This window comes from Corythoichthys intestinalis, chromosome 2 (assembly GCF_030265065.1).
Source record: "Corythoichthys intestinalis isolate RoL2023-P3 chromosome 2, ASM3026506v1, whole genome shotgun sequence".
NCBI lineage: Eukaryota > Metazoa > Chordata > Actinopteri > Syngnathiformes > Syngnathidae > Corythoichthys > Corythoichthys intestinalis.
This window is the reverse complement of record NC_080396.1, coordinates 45,945,313-45,965,001: the sequence shown is the minus strand read 5'-3', so window position 1 is coordinate 45,965,001 and position 19,689 is coordinate 45,945,313. Positions and strand designations below refer to the sequence as shown.

The following is a 19,689-nucleotide window of genomic DNA, read 5'->3' as shown; positions in this document are numbered from 1 at the left end:
AAGGAGCACAATCCTCTAAAAGCACCAGCAAGGAATAACTAAGGAACAATCCCCCCAAAGTTGTGTGATGCTGTCACAGTGCTACTATAGACCCTACTCACATGATGTCACAACCACGCCTCCGCGCCATATTGTCCGTCGACTCGTCGTTTTGACGCATAACCGCTACATAAATTCCTCCTATTATGGCGTGTTTTTCTGCTTGTTAACATTAATAATCAAAATGGGGAAGGCGTGTGTGGCGGTTGGTTGCAATAACAGAGAAGATAGACGGAGAGACTTGAAGTTCTACCGTATTCTGAGAGACCCGGAGAGGAGAGCGAGATGGACTGCTGCAATTCGACGAGAAAACTAGGCTTCAAACGATTACCACAGATTATGTAGTAGTAATTTTATATCTGGTAAAATGCATTTAATATATATTTAGAGGGTTTTGGGCTGACAACCACATTTAAGATAATTGCGAGGCTAATCGCCGACAATATACAGTTTCAAATTCAAGATTCTTATTTCTTCCACCATCATTACATTTTGAATAATATTTAGCTGGTACCAAGTGAAAGAAGCTGGCCTCGTCTACGGATCATCAGTTAAGCAGGTGTGTCCAAACCTTTTGCAAAGGGGGCCAGATTTGGTGTGGTAAAAATGCGGGGGGCTACCTTGGCTGATTTACATTGAACAATATATTTAAAACAAATTTTTGCAAGCCCTTCTGTGTGTCACATTTGCTTTATTATTATTTTTTTTAAATTCATAATTTCAACAATCTTGTCTTTGTGGCGTTCTCTTTCGACACTCGGCCTCTTGCGAAATACTCCTGCTGTGAAATTAAACTAGCTTCAAGTTGCTATAATTTCTCGCTGCGTATCTTCCCTGTAATGTTGTCTGTCTTGTTCGGTAATATTATCGCGTCACATCGAACTCTTTGAAAACAGCGACTGTCTCTTTGCAAATAAGGCAGACACAGTTGTTGCGTGTTTTATTGAAGAAATATTCCAATATCCACCTATCCTTGATGCGTCGGCCATCGCAGTCAACTTTTTTTTTTTTATTGATAGTCGCCATTTTAGAAAATTGGAAGTAAAGGGTCACACGGGGTAATGTTGCTTAGAGTGCTGCTCTTAAAGTTTTTCAAACTTTCGTGAGAATAGGCTGATTTTGTGTGGACAAGATAGTTGTAGATATCAGGGTAGCAGATGTCAGGCAGAGAGGGCAAAGACAGCGGGTCGAAAAATATCGATTTAGGCATCAAATATGGATCTGGCGAATGGATAGACTGAAGCTTTTCCACATAACGCCTTTTATGCAACGCATCCAATGAGTTTACAGCGTCTTAAAGCACCGGGGCTTCCATGAATTGCTCTATAAACTGAACGACTAATTGAAACCATTGCGAATAGGGCTAAACAGAGACGGACAATATGGCGGCCGGATACAGCGACACGTCATTCGTTGGTGAGTAGGGTCTATACCCAAAACCGACCAAAAGAGCCCATTACACCGCAGCATTGCTCACGTGTTAATGTTCATTGAGACAGGTTGAGCCGTGAGCATAGACACATACATACAAGCCATGCGGATTGCTCAATAAAGAGAATTTATAGTATGAGCAACAAATCTGATGTGACACTAAATCACAGCAATTTTAAAATTGGATATATCAGCAGTGAATGAGTCCTAAAAGAGCGTTCTCTTTAACCATTTATAGGACAAGTGACTATTATTATTATTATTATTACTATTATTTTTGCTTAAACTTGATGTGGACATATGTCCACAAAAATAAAGATGAGGGAGAATTGGACAATAACTAGGTGTGTTGTGAGAAGTGTGGCTTATATTTGTGACGTTTGTGTATAGGGCAAGAAGTAGAGTTATGGGAGGGATTGTACATGAGTTAAATGATAATGTATTAGGCTCTGGGTTTATGTTTAAATGTATGGTCGGAAGCTGATACGTCAGTACTTAAGGAGAAGGGGTGGGAGCTAATAGGTTTTACTTCTCACTCCTTTTCGAATATTCATATTTTGTCTATCTTATATTTTAACTGATTATTATTACTTACAGTATGTATCAAATATTTGAAATAAACATGTTCATCATGATCACGATCATCATCATCATCGACATCACATTTCAGATCATGTAGGGCACAATATCAACATACGGTATGCAAGTGTGGCCTATGTAACCCAAGTTTAGATACTTAGGCGCTTTCACACTAGACCAAGAGGACCTCACAGCAACACTTGCAAATGAGTTGTTCAAAAAGTTCAGCATTCACATTGGGCCAACCAAACTTTCCGAGTAGCATCACGTGGACAAAAGGCGCACTTATTGATTGGACAATATAGAAATACCACCCTCCTATTAGGGGATGTAGCGTGGAGCGTCACAGCATGGTGCTGTGGAGCTGCATGTCATGTAGCATAGCATTATTTTTACATATTAAACTAAAATATAGTTTTTCTTTTTTTTTTAATTACTGTCTTTTATTTTGCATATAACCGTGCATCTGAATGTGTTAATTTTTTGTCAACTGACTGTTTTGTGAAGCAGAAGTTGTACGCACGTGGGTCCGAATTAAAAAAGAAAAAACAAAAACGTAATGTAGCATAGCATAGCAAGTCGCGGCGGCGGCGCTCCCTCTCGACTCAATGCAAGGAAAAATGGAGAATATAAAAATGCATAGGGGCAAATTAAACCACCAAAGGGAACCGCGTGGTACCCCAAGTCACACAGGAGCAAATTCGCTTTTGTGACTTTTTGGACTGTCAAATTGTTGCCACTTCCAGGAGAGTGAGACTCATGAAATGGCCGCCCTGAAATGCTCTGCATGTCTCGGCCAGTCACTCTCACACTGTACGTTCAGCAACAGCATGCAAAACACAATGGCCACATTAGAACCCAATTCTGTGTATCAAATGCAACTGCTTAGCACAGCACAACATTTGGCCATTGCTAATCGTCTGTCATCTTGACATTGTTGATTTTGAATAGCGTCCGCGCTGTACTTCCGCTTCTAAGGATGCCCTGCGTGTACAGTCACAGTCTCTAGAGCATCACAGCTCCACGCTGCACATAAATTAGCAAAAGCGGCACCCTGCTCCAGTTGCATTCACAAGTGAAGCAGGGTGCGCTTGAAGCGAACCAGAGTTCGGATGCGCGTTCACATTTACAAAACAAAGCAGAGAAAAAAGAGAAAAAGAACTCTGGTCTGTTTAAAATGGACCAAACAGTGCTAGTGTGGAAGCGCCCTTAGTTATGTATTCTGTGGGCTTATCTCCCCCCACTTCTCTTAACCTGGGACACACCTTTAAATAGTAGGTCACGGAAGTAGACTCCCTCTTCCTGGGCTCCGCTGTGACCGCGGCATCAAACAGTTTCACCGATGTGTTGTACACTGGCAGCTTTGATGCGGCACAGATTGATCTAAAATGTGATGTCTACACGTAACAGCAGGCCGAAATTAATTATATATATTTTTAAAAATTATTGTTGTATTTTACTATTCATTCATCTTCTGTACTACCTATCCACACGAGGGTTGTGGGTGTGCTGAAGCCAATTCCATTCCTCTACACCAGTGGTTCTTAACCTGGGTTCGATCGAACCCAGGGGTTCGGTGAGTAAGTCTAAGGGGTTCGGCGAAGGTAAAGAAACGATGAGCCCTATTTTTCTACGCTGATTAAATCTAGGCAAAGTAGCTTTTTAGACCAGGTTTTGTACTGGTTTGCTCCCAATTTACAGGCTTAATCCATTTCTTTTAACTGCTATTCCTCGATCTGATGGGAGTAGGAACTGGTTTGCTCAGTGGAAGGTTGACTCTCACTTGGTATGAGGGAATACACCAGACCAATGGGCAGCACAGTCTCAAAATTTGACCTGTTTTTAAAATATGCTGTCAAATGAGAAGAATTTTGAACGGGAATTTACTAAATTATTAGCTTGCTAGCTTAGATATATTGGTTTTAAATGTGCAAAAAATTGCTTTATTATTTAATTTTGAATGGTTCGGTGAATCCACATGTGAAACTTGTGGGGTTCGGTACCTTTAGCAAGTTTAAGAACCAGTGCTCTACACCATGAACTGGTTGCTGGCAGGTATCTTTAAAAAAATCTGTATTTATTATAAATGTTTTAATGAATAAATACATTCAGAATTGAATAAAATGATAATAAAAAATAAATTGATGAAATTAAAATGAATAAAAATAGGAATACACTCACATATACAATTTGGTTATGGCCCACAATAACACTCCAAAGTTGTTTTGTTTTAATTTCATATGATTTGATGATGATGATGATGAAGAAGAACTCATTTTTATATGTCATGTACATGAAGGATAATTTACAACAAAGTTGACTTAGTGACGTCAATGAGTTAAATGAGTGTCCTATAAAGGGATAAGAGCAAGGGCTCATTGACTGACATGTTTTTCATTCTAAGTGTGAGAAACATCAAAGTAAGTCATGAAGCCTGAAAAGTGAGTGTGTGTCAAATGAGTTTTTGAGCATGTTACCCCGCCGCTCAGGTGATGGCTCTTGCGGCAATTCAGACAGGAAGACACCAACATCATCAAGAGCCTTGGTCACAACAGGCTCTTTGGCTCTTACGTCCCGCCTGAAGCCCTATAGGAAGACACCCATATGCTTCATTTGGACACACCATAATATCTGTTTTTAAACATTTTTAAGGGGACAACCAAATGAGCATAAAATGTGATTTTAATTGAACTAGTAGTAACTCAGTTTCCTTTTATTCATGCCTTTGATTTGCAAAATGTCACCGCAGCATGCGGTCTGATGATGATGATGAAACCACAATTCAGGACTTTGATGGTTTGAGGGGAGTTGCAAGTTTCTTTGACAGTAAATTTTAAACATTTTATTGTAATTTTTTTACTAGAAGTATAGCTGCTACTTTTTCCTGCTGTTTGAGCCGTGCAGCTTATGGTCCAGTGTGGCTTGCATACGAACACATTCCGATTTCTTGTAAATATTGTGGGTGCTGTACAGCGTTGTTTTCGTAAACGATGACGATAACAAAATATTTTGTCGACAAACACTTTTTTCATGACGATGACTAGACGATAATGAGCTAAAAACGTGTTTCGGGAGACTAAAACTTAACGAGACACATGCGAGTTTTCGTCTGACGAGATGAGAACGAGACGAAAAAGCGCAATATTTCCGTCACATGTTCACAATGTGTGACATTTTATGTGTAGTTAGCCTGTATCGTAGCAGTGTCTGGTTGTGTCACTCGTGACGTGCTGCGAACCCCCTCCTTCCCGACTTAACAATGCGTCGTCTCCAGTTTCTATGAAGGGTTGCATACACATTAAGATTTCTTTTCTTGGTGTGAGAGAATATGCAATGTTGCTTTAGCCTTTAAAGGTCTGAGCTGAGTGATCATCACACACTGAAAACGTAACTCGTAGCATTAGCATAGCATTTGCGTTAGCAATAGGCTAATGCTAACTGTGAGCAACTTCTTAAACTCTCAGACAACTTTTTTTTTTACATACAGTTACAGTTCATGGCGTCCAGGTGGGTATAATTTATTGGAAAATATGTACTGTTTCCCTGCCGAGTGTGTATAATCACCAAGTTGGCATTATCCTTGTAGACGCTACAATATGTGCTCGTCTGTCAATGTTTGAAATTTTGGAAACTTTATTCATTTATTTATTTATTTATTTATTTTTGGTTTAATTTTTTAAAAAATTTTACAGATGAAAACATTTTTTGTAAACGTTGACTAAAACTAGATAAAACTAGTCAAGTTTCCGTCAACAAAAACTAGATGAAGACAAACACATTTTGAGATGACTTAAATATGACAGATTGTAAGTATTATCGTCCAAAAGAGTAAGACGGAAATTAAAAGGGCTGCCAAAAACAACACTGGTACTACAGTATACTCCCGCATCTGAGACACCCCCCCTTTAATACTCTATTGCTAGTATGTGGGTTTGGAAATGAAATAGACTCAACTGGACATAAGCACAAGAGAGCCGTCCCTTGTCCATCTATTGGCGCCTACTTGAACCAGACGTTGATTGAGAACAGGCCATATGAAAATGTACATAATTTTAATGTGACAAATGAAACATAATTGAATAACCTCTTAGATCAGGCAAACCAAGGATAGCACATTTTAAAGTATTAACAGCCTGCTCATGGTGGCTGTCAAAATTTCAGACTTTTATTGACTTTTTATTATACCTACCGGTACTGTATTACTTAATGTAGTCATTCAGCATTGACCTTTAAAAGATAAAATTGATGCAAAATTACCAGTTGTAGTATGAAAAATAAGTTACAGAAATGCCCAAATAAAAGGCTTCCTTGAAATGACAATTGAATTATAAATGTGAGGAGTGAGTACACCTCCTGTAAATTACGTATGCACTTTATATGAGTTGGTCAAATTGTGTACTTTAATTGAGTTGGTTAAATTGTGTGATTTTTTTTTTTACCCGAGACTGCTTTTTCAGAGGCACTGAAGTTTTTGGTATGGTGTTTTTTTACATTTTGTTTTATAACCTTGCAATTTTAGCAGGTTGTCAAAACAATTTGCATTGAAAGTGTCCAGATTGTCAATTTTCAAACTATTTTGGTTAGTCCTTTTTTGGCTCTTCTGCAGAATTTACACATTTCTCTCAATGGCTGTTGGTGGAGTGGTTATGTCTGTGTAAAACTTGTGGGCATTGCCTATGTGTGTGGTGACTTTGATCGTAGAGACGCGGACTACAAAATTTTACAATGACACCAAGCTTAACTATTTCGCAATTATACAAAAATAAAATGATCATTCGGTCCACACTACCGCTTCAGCGTGGTTCCGTGTATGCTGGCATGCAGAGGTATTTCAGTCAGAAGGCAAGCTTTTGCTAGGACTTCCTGGTTCCAAAATATTTCCCTTAATATTTCTACTTGAAGAAAAATTCACATACCCTCACAAAACAAACAAACAAACAAACAAACAAAAAGTCACTTACTTGATGCCAACACATCACATGCTGCGTCAAGGCAGGAGGGCATCGTCATCTTTCAGGATACACAGGAAATTTTTAAAAAGTCGATCGAAGGCCAGGCAAGGAGGCCGAATTGTGCCGTCGTATAGGCTGACAAAAGTGACAAAAGTGCCTTTTGGCCAGCTAGACTGCGAACAGTAGCGGGGGGGTTGGGTTGTGACGTAGCAAAATAATTGAGAAAGAAACTGGTCGTATGAAAAAATATACAAAATTACAACGAATGCACATGCATTAATTCAGCACATTTTAAAACCAGGAAGTGGCCGACTCGAGACCAGCTTGCCAGCCTCCTTGGCACTCCCCATAATTGTTTGTGTGGAGGAAGAACGACGAGGGTAGGTACTTGCATAATAATGTCCGGTGTGATGTCACAGTGTGACCAGTTTCAAAACTTACTGGTTTCAGATAAATTTAACCCCTTCAGACCCCTTCAGACTACTGAAGGAGCTGACATATTCACGTCTCTAAACTAATAAATACACTGAATTTTGTTGCTATTGCCACTTCTGGGAGATGATTGGATGAAACTTTACCCAACAACATCAAATAATGAGGTTTGGCATGCCCTCTTTGCTATTTCTGGCTCTTTGAAAATGGCTGACCAACTTAAAAAAGGATAACGTAAAGTTTTCATTTCCCATTAAAAACACATTAACATTAAAACTAACCCATAAAAGCATGAAATATCTCTGACCCAAAAATTGCACTTTGTTCTGGTGTTTGAATAGAGTAAAAATCAGTGCAGATTTTTTTTTTTTTTTTTGAGCAGCAGAAAAAAATGCGGTTACAAAAGGGTTAACTTGCAAACACAATTACCTTCAACCAAGGCACACTCCCATTTCTTATGCATGAAATAGTTTTAAATATTGGAAAATGCCTCTCTATTGTTTTGATTTTGACTTCTGTTTTTAAAAGATAAATATTTCCAATATTTATGTGTCAGCAAGTTCACAATCTCTTTCAAAACATTCACTTTAATCAAAGTTTTCAACTATAAAACATAACTGTGATGAAAGCAAATGGCCAAAAGATAATTTTTGTAAATGGCTTTTAAAAAGGACATTTTTTAAAATTCCAATCCTGTTATGGAAACTGGACACATAAGACTGGTACGGGTTTCTTACACGGTGGGTGTCCAACTGGTTTTGAACAGTAGGGACGTCACCACCGACAGGTGGCTCTCGCTCTAGCTGCTGAGCTTTCAGCCTCAACCAGTTGAGCAGCTCCTGCAGGGACATATGTAGCCTTTTCCAAGGTGCCATTTCCGAGTCCAAGTGAGCTCTGTTGAGCCCAAACAGACACTCAGTCATCCCCATGTCAGTGCATCCCTTAACCCTGAGAGCATGTTCAAATCTTTTTAAATTGGGCATTCTCTCACCTCATGCTGAGAGTCTTGCTGCGCAAGTCCTCCCAGCGCTGGTTCATGTTGTTCAAACGTCTGTGGAGGAGTGCAGCATCCTCTGAATCCCCCAGTGAGCTCAGAATCCTCTGGCCCTGCTCATCAAGTGAATGGTATAGCTCTGTATGGCTATCCACCTCAACCTCTAGGTCCTGAAAACAAAGATGGTAAGACATTGTTATAGCCATCTCTTATTTTGCCATTTATTTGCCATTTTAAATCTATCAGCAAAATACTAATCGAAGCAATCATATTCAGTGCAAGTACAGTTGAATATAAAGAGTGCATTTTCTGAAAGTGTTCAGCAAAAATTGCTAAGGCTATGCTTTAGCAGTTTAAAGGAAAACACATTCTCGTTTGCATAAAAAAATTGATCTTAAGGAGACACTTTTTGTTCAACATTTTGGAATTTGCTGGTGTAGCGGTAGTTGGATGGTGGTGCATTTTTTTTTTTACTGGGATGAGTAATACCTAACCAAACTATCATGTTTTTTTCCTCAATGCAAGTATTGATTATTGAATGATAAAAAACCATAAGTAAAAACTAAAATGAAACACTGCAAAAACTATTATTTGCCATTAAAACATTTTAATGTGTAGCATCTTTGTCAACCAGGCTTCAGAAGTCATACATTCACGGAAAGACTGCTGGAGTTGGACAGTTCCCGTTTCCTGTCATGTTAGAAATGTTACAGTTGTGTAAAGCTAAAAGGCATACATTTGGATTAATGCTGGAAGAAAAATAAGTTATTTTTAGACTACAAGTGAGAACAACTGGTGATTAAAAGCTGACATAAAATAAGAAGACTGATGAGCAAAGACAAAAAAGACTAATCAATCGCCAATATGCAAACCTGAAACTTGTAGACCTTTCTTCGCAACATGCTGAAAAAGTAAGGCGTCTCGCATGTAAATAGGGAAAGAGCTGCACTATCTATTGAGTCTTGTCGTTCAGGAAGATTCGCTCCCAGTGGGTGAAACAATGCCATCTGGGTAGGCATGCACTGTATGTATGCGTGTGCACGCGTGTTTGGGTGCGCGTGAGGGACAATGAGATAGAGAGTGAGGGAGACATGGACATGAAGCAGCAGAAAGAAATGAAGACAAAAAAAGATACTGGGTTGGTAGATGATGAGTCCAGAACTTGAAAGGATGCAACCAACTATGAGCGCACTCATTTTCCAATTAAATGTTATCTGCCTGCAGTACTGAAATGCGTGCACAGGCGAGTATGTAATTGTGTGTATACGCGACCTGGAAGTGAGGCTGTGGTGCAATCCGCCATTCTAATTGGGGACAGAAGGCTATCTCAGCAGTGCATACAGGGCTGCTGTTGTGCCCAAGGAGCTGCCAGTGTGATGTGAAGGATGTGTGCAAAGGAATGAATTTTAACCAGTCTTCACTGCATTGGAAAATAATTTCCCAAAACACATTCATGTGAATGCGCGTGAACAACATGTATGTTGTGTGAGTGCAATCTTCTGTGCGAATGTGCGTGTTTGAGGGTCAAAGGTCATGATTCGTTCCCTAGCAGAACAAAGCCTTCACTTTTTAGCACCCACAATGATGTGGGTGCATTTTTTCCACCCGTTTGTCAGTTACCGGCCAATCGGAGCTCAACATGCTGCCATGTCAGAATTCCTTTCGCGCCAGCCAGGGCAGCAAGTCGAGACCTAGGCATTGAATCAAATCATGGATGTTTTAGTAACCCAAATGACCATTCTACAATTTCATATGTTTCAGTGTTAAAACGCAGAGGAATAAAATCCTAAATCACTTATTTATTTAAAAAAGCTAAACGTTTGGACATACCTCATTCAATGCAACACAAATTAAGGTCCAACTCCATTGATAAAGCAATAAATTCCAGAAATTAACCCTGAAAAAACATACCTGTGAAATTAAAACCATATCAAGTGACTCCTTCTTGAAGCTTATGAAGAGAATGGCAAGAGTGCAAAAAAGTAATCAGAGCAAAGGGTGGATACGCTGAAGATACTAGAATATAATACGTATTTAGTTATTTCACTTTTTTTTGTTAAGTAACTAATTCCACACGCGTTCATTCGTAGTTTTGTTACCTTCAGTGAGAATTTAGGACGTAAATAGTCATGAAAATAAAGAAAACGCACGAATGCGAAGGGATGCACAAACTTTACATGTCTTGTAGATTGTACATGTCTTGTGTATATTATTTTCCACCCTGCCTTCTCTGTAATTTTGCTACTCTGTGCTTTCAATTGTTCTGTGGGGACAAATAAAGTCATTTGAATTTAATTGAGTTGATCACTGACGTACTGTATGGTAAATGTAACCTATGTACGTAAATTATGCATGTTCACCCAGTGCTTGTTTTCACCGATCTACGAGTATATCCATCTCTGTGAAGGGATCAGGTAAGATTTGAAATAGAAAAACAAAAATGTCATAGCATTGCATCTTTGTATGGAACATTAAAGTCTTTTTTGTACACCCAATCTGATTCTTCCAATTTTTATACTGCTCTTACACCTGTTGGTGAGCTACAGGAGAGCCAAAGCCTATGTCAGTAGGAGTTTTGCAAAAGGAAGGACAGAGGAATATTCCAACCCCCAATCTCAGAAGGGTTTACAGATCAGAGATCATTTGGTAACAAAAAAATGCACTGTAAGTGCAAGGATGTTTTGTCTCTATGCCACTTGAAAATAAATGAATAACAACTTGGCAATTAACCAGCACTTTACTGCATCTTTTGGTGTGTAACAGAAAGTACAAGGCAGAAAACACTCAGGTGACTATAAGTTCCGCTGAGACCCCCCATTAAGCCAACTTTCAAAATTGTCCGATATGCATGTGTGATACATCATTGGAAAGCTTAAAATCTCAATTTTCTGGGGGAAAGAACATTTTGAACAGCAGGGCATTTAAAAAAAAAAAGGTTTTTAAGCAGCGCAACCCTATCTGGAGGTGAGAGCACGCGAGCAGAATTACAGACGCCATGACTTTAACAAGATATTATCGCGTACTTACCTTGTTTCGATCCAAAAACTCCCATGTAGCATGTATCACTGAGTGTCAAGACACAGCTGTGAATGGCCACAGCTGGATTTTTGGGGGATTTTATGGGTGAAACATGGTAATGTAACAAGGGTCGCGATGCAGAAATTGCAGACATCAAGGAGTGATCGAGATTTTCTTTTTCATATATTTACCCTTTTAAACTTTTTTTTTTTTCTTTTTCAGTTGTTCTTTGTTTGGATCGATTATTTATCATCTAACATATCGGAGAAAATGCGACAGTAACAAAAAAATACAATTAAGCAATAGTTATGAGGTAGATATCCGTGACTTTTGTACAGACGCCATTTTTTTCATTGTGACATAATTTGTTAAAAAGTTTAAAATATGTAAGTAAATAATTTTCTAAAGTCGTTTTTTTTTTAAACGAAATATGAGACATCAATTAATGATTCTAAGCTAAAAACGACAGACATTTTGAATAATAAATATCATTAATTACCTTCGTTTTATGGCTGGGTTGAAACAAAAGCGGTTGTGCGACGTCTGTAAACGGGGGTTTGCAGGGTAAAACGGACAAATTAAAAATAGTCCGGGGGCTTAATGTGCCATGAATCTGCTATAGCAGCATATAGACATTTTGTTCTATCACACACAACAGTTGTTTTGGCTTAAAAATACAGCAGTTTCTTTTAAAGAGGAATGCAAGAGCAGAAACTGCTTTTTCAGTCTTGTCTATGTTTTCTGCCACAAAGTAGGAGTCACAATAGCAATGCTAGGTTCCACAGATGCAAATGCATAGGGTGAATTTGCTGTACTGCATATGTATCCCACCTTCCACTGTGCCAAAAGATTCCGGACCGCCTCAGGCTTCTCTGCCAGCTTCTCTTCATTGGTGGCGTCTATTAGAACGTTACATGTTGTCTCAGCCTCTGTCAACCAGTTGAGGAACTTATCCAAATCAAGATAGAACTGCTGCAAATGCTTCAGAGCCCCTTCCAGAGCTGCCTCTCTGTCTGAAACACTACAAAGGTACAAATACATACACAGAAGATCTTTGTACAGAAACTACTGAAAAATAAAAAAGCGTCACAGGAATTATATGCTTGCAAATGTTTGAAGTACCTTTACACTGAAAAGGAATACACATCTCTTTAGTAGTCCCGTTATCGCAATGCATTCCCCTCCCGATAATTGTCTTAAGTAGCGACTGGTATTGTCATTACGTTATCAAATCAAACTCTATTTGCTATTGCATTGCAGTACTAATGCAACACAAAGTGCTTCACATAAAAATAAAATGACAACCAAACACAAAAACAACAAACCAAACAGCAACATTTTATCATTGAAATCTTCACCAGCCAAGGAAAGAAGCAGTAAACCGCAGTAAATATCGTACTATAGTACTATACTGCATTACTGTACTTTTATTATACCTTTAATACAATTATTTAACATGATTAGAACTGAAATGTCATACAAAAAATGACAAAGGCTAAAAATCGTTTACACTAAGTTCAAAGGTGTGAATAGGAAATTTGAGTTTGAATTAATAATAACCAAAGAAAAAAAGTAGGAAAAGCACTGGTTAGCCAGCTCAAAATATCCAGTATTAAGATTGTAGGTTAGGGCTTTGTAAACACTTAATGAGTTCATTGATTGTCTGTTGCCATTTTAAATGGAAATTGCTTTTGCTTTACATTTAAATATTTATATTTCCAGTCTTTTAATGTATTTACAGTACAGTACAAGTCTAAAGTATTTTCCCCCTAATTATCTAGCGTCCTCTGGTGGCCACGGCGCTCAATGCTTCTGTCGACACAGTATTAACTAATAACTAGTAAAGCGGGGGTGCCCAAGCCTGGTACTCGAGAGCCCCTATCCAGCTAGTTTTCCAGGACTTCCTCCTTTAACAGACCTGAATCAACAGATCAGCTCATCAGCAGCTCTGCAGGAGCTGACAATGATCCTGATTATTTGATTCAGGTGTGTTGGAGGAGGGAGACATGGAAAACAAGCTAGACAGGAGCTCCCGAGGACGGGACTTGGGCACCCCTGGTATAAAGCCTAACAGGGAAGTACACTCTGGTTGTTGTTGTAGACCAGGTAAACATTCAATTACCGCTTGTTGATGTGTGTCCATACTGCAATCATGTTGTCATTAATTTGGGTAACTTTGTGCGTGTCATCGTGAGCGTAACTTGTCAGCAATTTGTCGGCCATCGCATTGGTTTCATCCACTTGACCCTGCCACTGTCGGAGGTCGCTCGCGAAGCCCTGATGGACAACCAGGGAAAAAAAAAACAATAGCATTTGGAAAGAACTTGGCTGGCACAAATAGGAGTGATGAAGCTTTAAACCTAGCAGACCTTGAGTTCAGCATTCTGCCTTGTGAGAGCATCAACCGTGTAGGTGACCTCCTGCCAGGATTCCAGCCTTTCGCTGGCCTGCTTGATGAGAGCTTCTACCCTCTGTTTGGAATTTAGCCACTCTGTAGAGTCCTGCAGCATGTTATGGAGCTCCTGGTTTCTGGCTGAGAGTTTGGCCAGGGAGTCCTCCCAGTGGGTCTGAAGCCGGTCAACTACCACACAAAAACGCCAATATTAGCAAAATCTTTCTGATTTGTCAAAGTTACTGAAGAGAATCTTCAACGAAATAGAGGAAGCAAAATCATATTTAAAACAATATGGTATGCAGCGGCGTAGCACATTCAAGTGGGGGCTCCCTACAATGTCCATAATATTGGAGAGCTGTGATTTAAAGTTAATTCTCTGGGTTAATGTTATCAATATATTTGAAATCAATTAGGACTAAGGGGTTCCCAGAAAGCCATGTGGTAGAGAAGCCTGACTGTGGCCCACAATGCTTATGAAAGAAAGAAAGGAAGGGGGGGGGGGGGGGGTTCAACAATTTATTCATCTTCCGAGCCGCTTATCCTCACAAGGGTCGCGAAAGTGCTGTAGAAAAATGCTGTTAAAAATAAATAAATCAAATAAAAATCTGGATTTTCATGGATCTCCTTCCCTTCTTGGGCCCTGGGTCATCAAGTCCGCCAACTACTCCGCTCATGATCATGCGACAATTTTGTTTAGAGAAAGTATTAGGATCATATACCGTAGAGTCCCGTGAGAACAAATGTCACTTTTAACTCTGGAATTTGTATTTAAATTTAAAGTGTAAAAGCTTTTTATAAAGCATGTATCTTACTGCGCTCGGTGATTGCATTTCGTGTGTCCTGGTTGCTGGTTTTGTTCTTTAGGTTCTGAGCTGCGGTGATTTGTCTCTCCAGCAGAGGGCGTCGCTGTTCTAGCTCCTGCAAGGATGCCTGGACCCAGAAAATCAACCTTTTAGGTATTTCTGGTTGCAGTGAGGTTTTTGGACTGATAAACAGCTATGAGTTGTGAGACCTTGAGCTGGCCAATGTTGTCGTTGATGTCATCCAGATCAGCTACGACAACACGCTTGTTCTGCACCATGTTGTCTAGCATGGTCAACCAGTCAGTCAGTTCAGCCCATGACTTGTTGAACTGTGCCAGGGCGGCAGAATCGGCCTGTGAACTCCCCGTGAGCATTTCACCTGGAACACAGAGAAGTATGTATTGCTGTGTTGTCAATCATCAGTTCATAGTACTCCAGAAAGGTCAAAATCCAGAATAGTCCAGTTTTCTTGTGTGTATATTAAAGTTTGTACGAGGAGCACAAAAGAGCTTAATGGTCTAAGGGTTTTTGTTCTAAAAATTTGAATGAACAAGCCTTTCTGTACTTCCACTATCAGTGGGATTAATTTACAAAACAGGTCTACACTGTGCTCCTTAATCTGACATGACAAGCATGTCTGAACGAAAGTCTGGAAGCTAGTTTTATTTTTAGACATACACTGCAATTCTGTCAGATAATGCTCAATTTCTACCAGATAATGATTGCAATTACAAATGCTTTGGAGTAGTATCTTCATTTATTTTGCTTTCAATGAAAAAACATAAATGAGAATGAATTGTTTTTTTTTTTTTTTTTTAATCATTATCATTTTACACAAAAATCCAAAAACGGGCCGAACAAAAGTGTTGGCACCCTTTGAAAAATCATGTGATGCTTCTCTAATTTGTGTAATTAACAGCACCTGTTACTTACCTGTGGCACATAACAAGTAGTTGCAATGACTTAATCACATTTGCAGAGAGTTAAAATGAACTAAAGTCGACTCACTTCAGTCCTGTGTCCGCGTGTGTACCACATTGAGCATGGAGAAAAGAAAGAAGACCAAAGAACTGTCTGAGGACTTCTGAAGCAAAATTGTGAGGAAGCATTGGCAATCTCGAACCCACAAGTCCATCTCCTAAGACCTGAATGTTCCTGTGTCTACCGTGCGCAGTGTGATCAATAACTGTAAAACCTATGGCACTGTGGCTCATCTCCACAGATGTGGACGGAAAAGAAACATTGACAAGAGATTTCAATAAAAGATTGTGTGGATGGTTAATAAAGAACCTCGACTAAAGCCTGAGTTATGCTCCTGCGTTGCGGTGACGGCGAAGCGACTACGGCGTCAATGAGCATTCGATAGTTCTGCGGCAAGGGAATGCGTTGCTCTGCAATTCACCGCCAAGCCACTAGAGGGGTGTGGGGTTGTGTTTGTACAGTTTTGGTTGACGCTTGTTGGCTTCCTCTAGTTTTCTTTCTTTCTCTTTGCGTCAAATCTCCACAAGTTGACGCGACGCGAAGTCAGAAAATTGAGGAGATGCACGTCAGGCTACAGCAAAGGGTCGTAAATCAGGTCTGCCTTGGCGGCAAAGGCCTGCCGCAGAAGCATAACTCAGCCTTAACATTCAAACATGATCACGCTGTCAACCCGTACTATCCATCGGCGTCTCAATGAAAAGGGACTCTATGGCAGGATACCCAAGAAGACCCCACTTCTGACCCAGACACATTAAAAAAGCCAGGTTGGAGTTTGCCAAAACTTTCCTGAGAAAGCCAAATACGTTTTGGAAGAATGTTCTCTGGTCAGATGAGACAAAAGCAGAGCTTTTTGGGAAAAGGCATCAACATAGAGTATACAGGAAAAAAATAAGGCCTTCAAAGAAAAGGACACGGTACCCACAGTCAAAGATGGCGTATGTTCCCTGATGTTTTGGGGTTGCTTTGCTGCTTCTGGAACTGGACTGCTTGATCGTGTGCATGGCATTATGAAGTCTAAAGACTACCAACAAATTTTGCAGCATTATGTAGGGCCCAGTGTGAGCAAGCTGGGTCTCCCTCAGAAATCATGGGTCTTCCAGCAGGACAATGACCCAAAACACACTTCAAAAAGCACAAAAAATAGTTTGAGAGAAAGCAATAGAGACTTCTAAAGTGGCCAGCAATGAGTCCAGACCTGAATCCCATTGAACACCTATGGAGAGATCTGTAAATGGCAGTTTGGAGAAGGCACTCTTCAAATCTCAGAGACCTGGAGCAGTTGGCCAAAGAAGAAAGGTCTAAAATTCCAGCAGAGCATTGTAAGAAACTCACTGATGGATACCGGAAGCAGTTGTTCGCAGTTACTTTGTCCAAAGGTTGTGCTACCAAGTATTAAGCTGAGTGTGCCAATACTTTTGTCCGGCCCATTTTTGGAGTTTTGTGTAAAATGATAAAAATTGATTTTTTTCCCATTCTCTTTTTTGTATTTTCTCATTGCAAGCAAAATAAATGATGATATTACTACCAAAGCATTTGTAATTGCAATCATTTTCTGGGAGAAACTAAACATTATCTGACAGAATTGCAGGGGTGCCAATACTTTTGGAGTAAATAAAACAACTATAAAAGCAAATACACAGACCACAACTGTACAATGTGTTACAGTGTAGTGACATGGTAAATAACATTAGATCGTAGCGCATGGTAAATGAAAGATTCCACACAGGCTAAAACGGATGTCGCAATCATGCAGATTCTCTTTAAATGTTTCTAATCAGGTTTTTTTTTTTTTGTAGCCTTTGAAATTTCAGCGACACTGATCAGGAACTCTTGATCTTCAGTTTGAGGTCTTTTGAAGACTTACTGGCTTTCTTGGCCACAAGGAGATTTTTCCTTTCCTGATACTGCCGCAACAACTCCATGATGACAGTCCAGTCTTCTCTCATCTTGATATACTTTGCCTGTTGCCGCCGACACATAGACACATGCACAAGACACACAGAGATGATCGTCTTACAGAATTAGTTTCAGTGCCTATTTGCAATTTGCATACACGTAGTGTTTGATTGTGACACCTTATCGGACTGGCTTGGAGTAATGTCTCTGAACAACTGATTTGCTCGCTGTAGAACTGCCTCAACTTCGGGCTGCTTGACTTGGACTTCCTCGATGAGCTGCCACAGCAATGGACATTATGCATTGTGTTTATACAGGACACAGTTAAATGTGCAAGCGTGTGTATGGGTATCCTACACCGGACGGGGGTTCATCAGGACTGTGCTCGAGCTGAGTTCTGCTTCTGGATACCCAGACTGAAAGATAGTCCAACTGAGCCTGAAGCCTTTCCAGTTCCTTTAACAGACACTCAATCTCCAGTTGGCGTTCAGGGAGAGCTTTGGAGACCTAAGTGAGGACAGAGTGAAGACCACACCACTAATTTCACATCATAGTAAAATGGGAGTACTACTCTGTCTTGAAACAATTTTAGATTTGAAAATATAGTTTGTAAAGGCAACTGATGGATCATTGGCTTGATGGCCAAAAGATTCTGGTTCGTGCATGCTTACCTGTTCCCAGCGAGTGTTGATGATCCTGATGTCTTTTTGTTTATCTGCAGGAATTTGTCTTGTGTTCAGATCTATCACCATTGCTTTCTTGCTGGGAAGTTCCTCCACACATGCCTGACAAATTCAGCACACATGCATATGTGGAAAACAAGTCGTTATGAGGAGAAATGCTTTTGCAATGATAAAGTGATATTGATCTAAATATTGTGAGCAGTGTGCATTGTTGGGATGATGATGATTGTGAAAATGATTTTGATCATAATTAAGTACCGGTAAGTGAAGTAAGCGAAACAAGATTTACTGAATTATCTTATTTGGAAAAAAAAGTTAATTTCTAGGCGCGTTATCATCTATGTAAGTGTAGCCCAGGTGTATAATTGGGCATATACCAAAACATCCAGAATAGTATGGGTTAATACAATCCATTACATCGTTTTGCTACACATCAGGTAAATTAATAATTAATATTAATTGTGACCTAAAAGTTAGTTCTGCAAGTATTTTATTATTTCTTTTTATAAACTGTTGGTTTAGCCAAAAAGAATAATAACAATATTTGCTAGGATGACTATGAGGTTTGATGCACACAGCTTACATTGTTATGTATTTGTGAAAGCATTTTGTGTGGACGCCATTGTTTTCATTGTGAATTGATGGACATTTTAAGCAGACGTGAATGCTATTGCTTAAGTTCCGTTGCCATGGAGACAACGAGGAGAACTGCTGTTTTCTCTCGCGAGAGGACGCGAGTGAAGCGAGTCGACCGCTGATTGGAGGATCGCGAGTCTCGGAGGGAAAGAGAGAAAGGAGTTCGAGAAAGTTCGGAGAGACGAGAGGACGCAAGTGTGGCGGCTAACGGTTTTGTTCACGTTCGGGACGCAGAGTTCGCGGCAAGTTGGACTGTATGCCAAGTGCTTTCTTTCCATTATTCACGGATTGCTCATCGACAATGCTGGGAGAGTGTTGTCAGTTGAATGCGCGTCTGTTTGGAGTTGGATGCCACGAGGAGGTCGGCGGAAAGCCGTTAGCGTGACTCGTGGCTAACGCGAGGCTAACGAGGACGACGACGACGTTTGAGCTTACCCTGCGCTGGTCCCGCTCGGAAACTTCTCCGTGTGAAGCCACAGTCAAGGTTTCGCCGCTCTCAAAAGTTTCACCGCACTCAAAAGCCCCACCGCACTCAAAACTTCGCCGCTCTCAAAGCTCCACCGCTCTCAAAACTTCGTCGCTCTCAAAGCTGCGGCGCACTCAATCCGGCTGTGCACACAACGGGTTGGGCAGGCCTCAAGCAGGCCTGGTATCGGTTTTTGGGGACGCTCCGGAGCGTGAGTACTCAAGACAGTGTGAGTGTGTGTGTGTGAGTGTGGGCCCACTTTGAAAAAAAACAAACCAACAAAACAAACTTGTTGTTCCGGAACGTTTGTGGATTGTTGACTGTGATTTTTGTGCTGTTAATTGTTTATTGCTCAGTTGCCTTTTGGACATTTAAAAGACAATT

The 19,689-nt window shown here is 40.0% G+C and overlaps 1 protein-coding gene across 9 annotated transcripts in view; it reads right to left on the bottom strand.

Moving 5' to 3' along the window:
* The window catches only part of dmd (dystrophin), a 283,797-nt gene that overhangs the window by 66,516 nt on the left and 197,592 nt on the right, over positions 1-19,689 (bottom strand). For all 9 annotated transcript variants that reach the window (XM_057829994.1, XM_057829988.1, XM_057829990.1 and 6 more), the window contains 12 exons: positions 18,192-18,305; positions 17,878-18,027; positions 17,700-17,798; positions 17,489-17,585; positions 14,853-15,022; positions 14,653-14,770; positions 13,815-14,026; positions 13,568-13,722; positions 12,277-12,466; positions 8,425-8,597; positions 8,171-8,327; positions 4,527-4,635 (listed from right to left, as the gene is read on the bottom strand). In XM_057829994.1, the coding sequence (XP_057685977.1) occupies positions 4,527-4,635; positions 8,171-8,327; positions 8,425-8,597; positions 12,277-12,466; positions 13,568-13,722; positions 13,815-14,026; positions 14,653-14,770; positions 14,853-15,022; positions 17,489-17,585; positions 17,700-17,798; positions 17,878-18,027; positions 18,192-18,305 (1,744 nt within the window). The remainder of the gene's footprint in view (positions 1-4,526; positions 4,636-8,170; positions 8,328-8,424; positions 8,598-12,276; positions 12,467-13,567; positions 13,723-13,814; positions 14,027-14,652; positions 14,771-14,852; positions 15,023-17,488; positions 17,586-17,699; positions 17,799-17,877; positions 18,028-18,191; positions 18,306-19,689) is intronic.